General features: G+C 41.2%; 1 protein-coding gene across 1 annotated transcript; it reads left to right on the top strand.

Annotated features, from left to right (window-relative positions):
- Positions 1-224: 224 nt before the first annotated feature.
- On the top strand, positions 225-7014 carry PSMB1 (proteasome (prosome, macropain) subunit, beta type, 1). Its single transcript, XM_009706506.1, has 6 exons — positions 225-438; positions 1467-1574; positions 2919-3000; positions 3445-3574; positions 5150-5256; positions 6741-7014. Exons 1-6 carry the CDS (start codon positions 338-340, stop codon positions 6924-6926), a joined length of 714 nt encoding a protein of 237 aa, XP_009704808.1. The 5' UTR covers positions 225-337; the 3' UTR covers positions 6927-7014.
- The last annotated feature ends 4436 nt before the right edge of the window (positions 7015-11450 follow it).

Raw genomic sequence — 11450 nt, 5'->3', positions numbered from 1 at the left:
CCCTCCCCCTCTGCCCAAACACAAGAGACTCTTGGATCACCTCACCACAGCTGCTATCAACCTGCCTGCTTCGTTGACGAGGCACTCAGGAGACAGGGGCTGACAGAGCTTGGGCCGGGCTGGTGCTGCGCGCCGTGCCCGAGGGTCCCCGCCAAGCCCAGGCTGGGAAAAGCCCTGCCCGGTGACGCGGAGAGCAGGGCGCTAGCAAGCGCCGCTCCCAACGGCCTCCAGAGCAGACGAGATGAGCCCGCTCTGGCACTCCTAGAGCGGTGGACCTCCACTTCCGGTTCCGGTACCGCCATTTTGCTGTGAGACAGCACTGAGCGGGGCCGCCGCGATGTTGTCCACCGCTGGTTACGCGGACTCCAGACCTGAGATGGGCTACGAGCTCGGTGCAGCCGTGCAGTACCGCTTCTCGCCCTACACCTTTAACGGAGGGTGAGGAGTCGCAAGCAGGGGGTGGGGCGGGCTGAGGCATCCTCTTCCCCGGAGAGGGGGCCTTGAGGAGAGTGGCGGTAGGGCTGGGTCTTCCTCGTCTTAGTCTTTCCTCCACCCGGCACTCTGTGAGAGTTTATCTCCTCTTGCGAGGGCGTCTTCGTAGGAAAAGGGGGGCAGGCCGGGGGAGAGTGGGCTGAACGTCCTGCGGGTCCTTGCAGCTCTTTGGGGCATTCTTGCATGTCCGTGTGGCTTTAGGCACACTCGGGTTCCCTGAGTTTTTATGGGTCAAAATAAGGGCCTTCCATTCCCCCGGGGTTGTTTCTTTATAGTGGCTCAGGAAACCCATGTAATGGTTATATTAACAGCTTTTAAACCTGTAACCGGGTTGAAAGCTACCTTGTCATAGCCCTTAAAGGTAGGTGATGTTTTACAGACGCTTGCTCTGGGTTGGTGACAGGCTCTGGCCAGGAGAATGTTATTTAGATTTTTTTTTTTTCATAATGCCTAACTGCTTTTTAAAGGACAAAGAAATCTGTTTGTTACTTAATGGTAGCACACATGTGGCCATCACAAAACCGATTATTTGGAAGTAAATAACATAGGATAACATCAGATTAAAAAGTAATGATAATTTAACTATAATGATACTGATACCTAGTACTTGGCTGGATTGTTTTTGCTTGGACAGCCAAACTGTTTAAGAAGGGAGGATCTTTCATTAGCAGACATCTAAAATTACTAGTCCATTGAGTATGGTTCTTGCATTGTATAGAAACTCTGTTTTACCAAGTTTCCATACAGTTTTTAGTCAAAGTAGAGAACCATGAACATACATTTTCTTCAGTGTGTCTTCTTCCTCTAATATTGAGTCACATGCAGGGATGTTCCTAGTGGGAAACATAGCAAGGAACATAAGATGTTTGACAAAATGTGAGTCTGGATATAGAACTACTATCTAGTCTGTTTCTCTGTTGCCTAAGAAAATATTTGTGCTAAAAGTCATGATTATATGAATACTCTTCTTTAAGGACTGTGTTGGCGATTGCTGGAGAAGACTTTTCTATTGTTGCCTCTGACACACGACTGAGTGAAGGTTACGCAATTCACTGCCGCGACAGTCCAAAATGCTACAAACTGTAAGTCCAGATCTTGTAAGAGTTGAAACAGATGGAAGATATTTTGTATTGCTGAGCATGTCACCTGCCTGGAATGATCTATCACTTTCTGTAAAGCAGAATTCTCAGAAAAAAAGGTACTAACAAAATTGATTTGGGAGTCACAGTGACTCTTGCTGTAATATGAGATGGGATGTGATGTAAATACAGCCAGATTTCTTGTTGCATGCTCTTGAAGTTAGCTGATAACAGAACATTTTTAGCATGATACAAAGCTTAATGTAAGCTGGGTGTGTTTTTTGACTGGATAATCAGAAGAACTTTTGTCCTAACTGCAGCAAAACTTAATCCTGTGGTAGCTCGTTCTGCTTTGTCAGGACGCTTGGTGTTGGTACACAAGTATGCCCACTGCTGCCAGTGGTACTGTGTCTCTAGTCAACCATCTGGTGCTTTGGAAGATGTGTTTGTTTTAGGAGAGGTAAACTTGTCAGTAGTTCTACTATTGAACTTTTTATGCTCATTTTATGCTTATCTTGACTCACCTAGATAGGATCCCCTTGGTTTAAAAATACATATTGTTTATATACTTCTGACTGTAGCAGGTGCTTGCCTAGTAGGCTGCTGTCAGCTATGTAAACAATATTTTGGCTTGTTTGGTTGGGTTTTTTTATTGATGACACAAGATCATATGAACTTATGTTTCTCCTGGCTAACTCCTTACTATGTCTTTGACTCTCTGATGCTGTCCAAATGGAAATTACTGTCGTACAGTGTGCGTACTGCACTTGATGGCTTTGTGTTACTCTAGTGACAGACTGAGAGAAGATTTCAATTTAAACTGTTTTCTGAATGACTGCTTTGTGTTAATCTGTAAGTGTGTGTGAATGTTTGTAGATTCTTACCAATTCACTAGAACTTAAATTTCAAACGCGTTCTGTAGCATAAATTTTACATAACCATCGTACAGTCCTCACGCGGTCCTCTGGCCAGATGGAGTAAAACTGGGCTGAGTGATATGATGTAACAGGCTCCCCATCTCAAAACAGATCCTCTAGCAAGACTGAATGGTAATAGCTAGGGTTAGGGTTGCATGAAGAAATGAAAAATTTCTTTTTGTCAGTCTTGCTGTGGACGTCAGTGGATTGAAGAAAGACATCTGCGTGGTCCTTAATGAGTCCTCTCCAAGATGCAGGTTGCAGTTACCTTTTATGCACAAAATATCTGGTACTACATTTTAGACAACTGGTTTTGATAGCATTAGAGAAACTGAAAATACGTTTGGTGTTTTCATAGTAATGTACTGTGTGAGAAAGTGATATAGTTCGTACTAGATGTAAAATCACAACAAAATTTTACATTTCACAGAACAGAACAAACGGTCATTGGATGCAGTGGTTTCCATGGTGACTGCCTTACCCTTACTAAAATTATTGAAGCAAGATTAAAGGTAGGTAACTATCTTACTGTATTTAGCAACTTATATTCTTAGTATCGTGTTTGAGACCAATAATATGATATATTTTAAATATAATTTTTTCTGCTTTTCTTCAAGTGTTTGTGTCATAATTGTATTGCTAGTGAAAGATGAGGCAGGGGAAATTCATGCTGTGTTCTTACTAAGTGTAACATCACAAATCTAAAGAGTAGAAGAGCTGGAGAGGATAGTGCTAATGAGGCAACATCTGTTCTTTGCAAAATTTCAAAGAAATGTTAATTTTTTTGCTTGTAAGAAGGCTTTACTTTTAGACCAGTACATCTTCAGAAATCACGCTAGTTAATAATCTTGCTTAGCATCAGATTTCTTCTGTAGTGAGGTTACGAAAATGTAATTCTGATTGAGAGTAAAATTCAGTGTTTGCCTTTCTTCTTGGACACGCTGTGCCACTTGCAGATGTACAAGCATTCCAACAACAAGACCATGACTACTGGGGCTATTGCAGCAATGCTGTCTACAATTCTCTATTCTCGACGTTTCTTTCCTTACTATGTTTACAACATAATTGGTGGACTTGATGAAGAAGGTAAGACTTGAAACAAAAAAGAAAAAAAGAGACACTAGATTTCTGTGGGTGAATAGCTGTCCTTTTACATCTCAGGTGTACTGATGGAATAACAAAGTTTGTGTTCCTATTCCTAACACCTGCCTTTAGGCATTATGGACCCAGGTCAAATGCATATTATGCATCTAATTTGTTTCCTAGTTCCTGCTGCTAACTTGATCTTCTATTCCTGAAGGTCTGAAAGTCTAAAAACTGTTACAGCTATTTGATTGCAAGTGAAATCTGCTAACACTGCTTACCTCTCTTACTTTAAACTAGAACGCTTTATAACAGCTTTGCTGGATTTCTTAGTTGTGTCTTTAAAGGAGATGTTACCAGTAAAATTGTATATATTTTACTCAGGCCTGTGGGTGTGGTAGAGGCTATTAAATATGAAGATTTACTCCAGAGAGAGGTTTCTACCGATTTATTTTTAAATCTTAACTAACCTGTAATGAAAATCATGACTCCTACACAGAAGCTATAGTTCAATGTACAGCCCTTCCAGGATTTAATGGGCTCTTGTCCACTGATCTGGTTGAGTTGCTAAAATCCTGTGTTCTCTGGCTTTGAGCAGGAGCTCAGAGATGGTCTGGTTTGGATAATTTCAGCCATTCCCCACAGTTTGTTGTTACCGTTAAGTTACACTGCTTTCCCAGTCTTGCTAAGACATGTCTACGATACATGGAGTCTGGAAGGGGATTGGTCTGCCCTGCCTAATGGTAAATCTCAGACTATGAGGCTGCTGTAGCAGTTGATAAGAATCAGAGTGGAAGTTTGTCTGCATGGGCTTAATTTGGGTCCGGCAAGACTGATTTGTTTTGATTTAGTGTTGCTTTCTGGATCTCTGCTAGCTTTTTCGGCTGTTCAGCTACCTGTGCCGTGCTGCCACGTGCACTGGCCAGTTTATTAAGTCGGGTGCAGCCTGACAGAAAGGCTGAGCTTGGCCAGGTGCTGTGTTTTGACTAGCAGGTCCTCATCAAACGCTGATGCTTCAGAGCTACAGCACGTCTGCATCTCTGATGTTGGCGCAAGCTAATAAGCTTTGCACAACCTGGCCTGAGTCCAGAGGGAAGTGCGTAAGAGACCAGAGCATCATCTCTGGTTCTGGGAAGGCGATGCAGAGGCATCCAAGCACACACTCTGGAGGTAATTCCAAGAACTGTATCGTTCAAGAACGATGGCTAAACTGCTTCTTTGTGCTAGCTTTAGAACCAGCAGAGCTCTTTGTGCAGCACTGCGCTCTAGCACATTCTCCTGCTTTGATTATTCTGCGTCAGCACTTTTTCCTGTGGTAAGTACCATGGAAAATGTCTGTTAGAGCATGGTTATAGCTTAAATACTGAAAATAACCTTGCATATAGTACCAGGCCACAACCATAGTGAGACTACTGTAGAAGGCATTGGGTGAACATACTGCGGTATTACTTGGTTAAAGTTTGCTGGGATCTGCAGTACTCCAGGGGCTGCTTATGGAGAGAGCTTGATGTAAATGCTTTGCAGTGTTGAGAATCTTTATGGGTTGTGAATACATGTTTGGTTGTTTTTTTTTATCAGGGAAGGGAGCAGTATATAGCTTTGATCCAGTGGGCTCATACCAGAGAGATTCCTTCAAAGCGGGTGGATCAGCAAGTGCCATGCTGCAACCCTTGCTTGATAACCAGGTAAAATATTTTTTTGTTGTTGTTTTTCATTTATTTGGTTTTGGTTTTTTGTTTGGTTGGTTTGGTTTTTTGTTTTGGTTTGGTTTTTTTCCCCTTTTATTATCTCAGTAAATGTTTGCGACATTCAAATTAATTTAGCTTTACTTCTAGGGAATATTACTTTTGAGAGAAGTTTTAAATGTATTACAGGTAGGACTGTTAATCTATACATGTATAAATTGTGTGGCTTTACCTTCTTAGGAGAAATCAAAGTTTTGCTTTAGAATGTGTTCAGGTTTTTAATATGCTACAAACAGTGGACTGCCTGTTTGAAATACAGGTAGATGTTTTAATTGGGGAATTACGTTTCCTGTAGAAGCTGTTTGGGTTTTTTTCTGTTTTGTTCTGCTTTTTTTTTCCAGCTGATAACATAAATACGCCTGTTACTTAGCATAAAATAGTACTAAATTAAGAAGATAGAATTAGTAGGTCTATGTAATACATTTTATTACTTAACACACACTTGTTTAAAAGTCTTAAGTTTTGTGCAACTTGGACACTTATTTTCTAAGAATGTTCTTACATAAAACTGCTGGAAACTTACTCAATTAAATCTGTCTAAAAATACTTGAATATTTTCATATTTAATTGAAGCTGTTAACTGCTGAATGAGAGAAATACCAAAACATGTTTTACTCATTTTATTCTCTGACATTGGTGTTGGTATTTAGTGTCGACATCGGGCTCAGTTGACAACTTCTATGCTTAACAAAGCAATAAGTACTTCTAGTTCTTATCAGCTGAGAAAGGAATAGAATCTTTCCTTTTTTTTCTTTATTTAAACAACTCCAGGTTCTCAGCTTTGACTTAGCTTTGAACTTTATTAACTGAAGAAAATAAAATACCATCTGCAGAAACAAAGTTGTCATAAGTGGCTTTTTATCGCTTATGAGTTTGAGGCAAAGAAAGTGACCCTTCCCCTCCTTTTCCTTTTCTGATGCTTAAGTGGACACTTGAGTTTATCAGCTAAAATACTCATTTAATAGGACCGGTTATGCTCCGGTATAGACTGTTATTTTGAATTCTAGGTACTTTGAGGAATATTTGCCTTTAAGAAATGTTCCTAACTACAAACGAGTAGAGAAAAGGCTTGTGTGCAGTTCTGATACTGCTAACCCAGTGAGATGTTTCTGAAGAATTAGATCAGTTCAGATCTGAGCGTTCATTGTGAGAGATGTGTATATGCTGAATGAGTGGGAGGAGCTGTGCTGGTGGCTGTATACGGGATCTGCTTCTAGTTACTTCTGTAAGAGTATCAGCGTTGGCAAAGTTCTGATCACGCAGCTGTGAACTGTGTGGAGGAATACTTTTGCCAGCTTTGGGTTTCTAAAATAGATCAACTACTTCTTTTTGTATAAATCTGCTCATTCTAGTGCAGAGACTGAAACAGCTTTCATGCTAGATGGATTGTACTTCCTTTAAAATGCATTTTCATATTTTCTTAGATTGGCTTCAAGAACATGCAGAATGTGGAACACGTACCTCTGACCCTGGAAAAGGCTTTGCAGCTGGTTAAAGATGTCTTTATTTCTGCTGCTGAGAGAGATGTGTACACTGGGGATGCACTTAAGATTTGCATTGTCACGAAAGATGGAATTAAAGAGGAAACTGTCCAATTACGAAAAGACTAATTCAGTTCACTTACAAACATGTAATCTATGATGTACAATTTACCTGTATTATGAAGACATTTGTCTTATTAAATTTTTTGAAGAAGCTTGACTACTGTAGTGCTGAATATTTTCTACCTTTGTTAGAAGTGATAGGGTTTTTTAGAAGCCAGAGCACTTCATGGGAAGGAAGCGGCTGAGTTACAAGTTGGTTTCGTTCATCTCATCTTAATCTATTGATCAGTCTAATTCCAATGTCAGTTTAATCCCCTTCTGGCAGTCCCTTATGCTACAGTATGAGGGAGTTTAAACTTGTTAAAATTGAGGTTCACAGACTTTTCTGATAATGCTTTCAGTTCAGCCTTGGTTTAGTGAGAAAAGCATTTGTTCTGTTTGTGCTGCCTTCTCGGCACTTCATAGCTTGCTTCTCCTATCTTCTGTCTCTTTGACATGCCATCCTGACATTTGACCTCTCTGTACTTATTTACAGAGACTTTACATGTGAATCACCTGAAACCAATTTCTCTCTGTAAAAGGGAAGAATGTTAAATGGAATCTTTTCAGAGTTCAGTCTTGGACTGTCCATCTGGGCTCACCTCTGCGTGTTTGTGTCTGGTTAATGCCCAAAATCTGAATCATCGTCCTTTTCTGGCCACTGATGGAAAACAACTTAGTATGGACATTCCTGAATGCCTTTTCATGTCTGGGGGCTTTGTTAGCCCTACTACTGCTTTTGATTTTTGGGAAATTGCATCGAGTGTAGTCTGTCTGATGCACTGTATCGCACTCCTGGAAACTGGACCTTTAGAAAAACAGAGCTGCATCGTCAAGGGCAAAATAATCTCTTGCCCAGGAATCCTTTCACAGTCTGTAGCTATTTAGAAAAGGATATATAAAAATATCTCATTGCTTGAGGTGGCATACTTGTTTTTTAAAAGAACAAGTTTGCTGATGTGTTTGACCCTACAGTAAACAGCCTCCGGTTTGGACGTGGCTGACTGCCCTCTCTGCTGTGCATTTTTCCTAGCTCTGGCTAGTGGTCACCAGCGATGGTAGCCTCGGGCTTTCTAGACAGTTGCAATAGTGGGTAGCAGTTTGAACCTCAGTAGTCAAACAGCTAGTGCGTTTGGGCTGACTGTAGCTGTGTTTAGGAAATCCGGTGAGCGGGAACTTGAACGGCAGCCGTTTCCCAAAGTGTTGCTCAAACCACTCGACGCTGGGTGCCACTGTTGGGCAGAACAAGGAGGGGACACCTCATCCCTGGGTGGTCAGGCAATGAGAAAGGTGCACGGCATCTCCGGCTGAAGTCACAGGTAACTTAATGGGATGTTTAACATTATTTGCAAAAATCATCTCAAATGGACAAGGTTAGTTGTATAAATGAGTGTGTATCTGTATGCTCTTCTGTACTGAGCAAGCTGCATGCGGTGCGGTGATTCTAAGAACGGAAAGCCTGTGTCCGTTTAAAGTACAAATCGGCAATCCCAAATTAAATACATGTTCTGTTACTTGTATAAAATTCAATTAAAGCACTTTAAGCTCGGCTATCTTTGATACCAGATTTATGTTGAATTGCTCAAGTGTTTCACAAGAGATTGTTACAGCTTTATGCAAAGTTGGTGAAGTCTAGTGAAACTAAATAGTATTTAAGTTGCAGAGAAAAGCAGCTGAGGGCAACAAGCTGACATGCCTGCCTTTGGGATGGGTCTGCCATACGCACGATCTAAACAGTGAAGGGAAGGGCAACAAACAAGGGGAACTATCTTATTTGTACATGCATTAATGTTCTTACAGGATGCCAGATGTGTAGGAGAGTTGCAGTGATTCTATTTTTTAAAAAATTTGCTAAGTTTGGATGCTTTTAAGGGTAAGTTTTACATCCAAAATAAATGCATGTCCAACAGATTTTAGGAATTACTTGTTTTAGTTTGAGGCGTCTAGGCTTGTCTCTCTAAGTCGTTTTAGGAGCAAGACGAGGTGATGAGAGCGTTCAGGTCTCGTTTACAATCTCAGAAGAGATACAACAGCAGGTACCAGGGATGCAGGTTTTCCTGCCGCTGTGTGTGGGTGCTATCCTTGTGCAGACGAGATGGCCATTTTGTGTCCTTTTCAGTTTTCCCTTTCCCTGCAGGCTACATCTGGCTGAAGAACCAGCAGGGGATGGAAGCTTTCTCACAGGCCCATCGGACTGAAAATACCAAATTCCTTTCACAGAACAACTTTGGTACCACTGCATTCCCTCCCTCTGTGGATGGGTTTGGAACCAGTGACGTGGGAAGGTTTGTTTCCCAGTTTGTTTTTAACTTCCCGGTTATGCCCTGCCCTGATGTCGTGACTGCTCACGCTCAGAGTTGGGAGATGCAGGAGTGACAGAACATGTGTAAGTACAAAAATGTTCATAGGCCACTCAGCTATTGCTCATTAGTATGAAAACACATTCGAAAATTACAGATGTCAGATGTGTCTTACAGATAAAAGGCACCAAGAGTTTTTTGTTTTGTTTTTAATCTACGAAGTTACTTGGCTTTGTTTGCAAAGATCATCATCACCTAGGGCTGGAAGGTAGGAACGCCCTGACTGTCTGCAATTATCCTTAGCTCTGTGTCTGTACTTCCTACGTGTAAATCAGGTCTGTAGTCATCTCGCACCATGTCTACAATGTAAATTAATAGTTTATGATGCACTTTGAGCGCTATCTGGTTACAGAACTGTAGGCAGGTAGGCTACAGAGGTACAGTTAGCAAAACAAATGCAACAGTACCACTTCGGGTTGCTAGAAGCAGAGGTCTGGGCTTGGCAGATCTACTTGGCTGGGGATTAGGTATCTCTAATAGAATTTTATAAGAGAAAGGAGGGAGAGGGTTTATCTTACAATGCCTTTTCTTAATAGTAAACACGTTACGTTTGTCTTTTCAAAGAAAGAGACGTGTACTGCAGGATTTGACTAATCTTGGAGCGAGCGCTTCTAACCAACCACCTTGTTCAAGAGCTTGCAAGGGATGGGGTGTATAACCAGAGCAGGGCACGGTAGCAGCAACAGCCAGCTCGACTTCATCTGCAGCAGTGCTGGGGGCCACCTTAAGATGGCAATAGTTACTTGCTGTCACAGGCTTCAACACAATGACACACAGTGAGGGTAAAAATAGTCATACATACTTGACCAGTTTCCCACTAAAATGTACTCTGCGGTACTGTTTGTTGAGGAGATGGGAGGCTTTATTTTGATCTCAGCCAAATGGCAGCATCTTATATAAGGGACTGTACAAGGTCAGAATCGGCCTTAAAAACTAGGTTTGTAATAAAATAGACCGGGCTTTACTTTTGGACCTGTTTTCAGCAGTGCTGTTTATGCGTCAAATCCATTTGGTGTACAGGGGAGGGGTCTTGTTACTATGGAAAGTGAAAGTGCTTGACAGGACATAAATATTGCATATATGCTTCTAAAAGTTTAGTTCACTGTATCATTCACTGTATCAGTCAAGGATAAGTTTAATTTTCCTTTATCTAAACCCAAGACTTAAGGCTGAATCATAAAATGTTGTTTCATAAACCAGATACTGAGCTTTCTCCTCTAGGGTGACATTTTTCCTTTCACAGTGAGATACGCCTGTAACACTACACATGCCTCAGTGTGACAGGAGGCAGGAGCAGGCTGCTTCTATTTTATTGCCTACAGAAAACCATTTAAATGGAAATTATAAAGCACTATTTGAAGTATAGCAGTTTGAAGTTATTCCTTTATATTACTTACTTATTTACGGGACAAAGTTGTCATTTCCCACACTTGAAAAACTTCTTTGTGATCATATCCCAGAATCATCCATCCTGGAAAGCAAGAGAAAGCTGCCTTGGTGAGTGACCTCAGTTTAGTGATTCAGGATTTTACAAACCTATGCTTGGGGAGAAGTGGCAGGAGCAAGTGAGGAACGATTAAAGCAGCGTTCATGTGAATCTGACCAAAAAAAGGTAGTCCTGTTTCTCTCCAGTCTAGTAGAAGACAGTTTTAGGAGCATAAAGTAATTGCTGACTTGTTCAGGGTTCCTGATCCAGAGTTGGGAACCAACTTTTGAGTAGAAGGGATTTGGAAATGACAGCTTTCAAATTCCTCTTTCTTTCAGCCATTGCTTTGTTTAGGCTGAATGTCCTTTGCTTTTAGGCCATTTGGGGCAGTCGTAAACCAGACAATATGGCACATGGGCCTGATGTTAACGAAGAGTTGTCTTCAGATCTGCCTTCTCAAGCCAAATTCCTTTTGAGAAGGGGTTTTCTCTGTGTGAGTGCAACAGAGTGAGACCAGCCTTATATTCTTTCAACTCTAATATGTAGTTAGTTTAATTGTATGGACCATTTTATGTGCACTTCCTTTTCTGAGCAATTTCAACAAAGTATTCATAATTACAAAAACATGGTTTAGCAGAAAAACAAACAGAAAATCCTCAGTATCTTTCCTGTTAGGCTGTTCTTGGCCCTTTTCCTAACAGTTGCTGGCAAAGTTCAACTTCACTGTTTGTTTCAGAGGCTCAAGTAGGGGTAGCGATGGACTTC

Source organism: Cariama cristata, unplaced genomic scaffold (assembly GCF_000690535.1).
Source record: "Cariama cristata isolate BGI_N322 unplaced genomic scaffold, ASM69053v1 scaffold7998, whole genome shotgun sequence".
Taxonomy (NCBI): Eukaryota; Metazoa; Chordata; class Aves; order Cariamiformes; family Cariamidae; genus Cariama; species Cariama cristata.
This window is presented reverse-complemented; position numbering and strand designations above follow the sequence as displayed.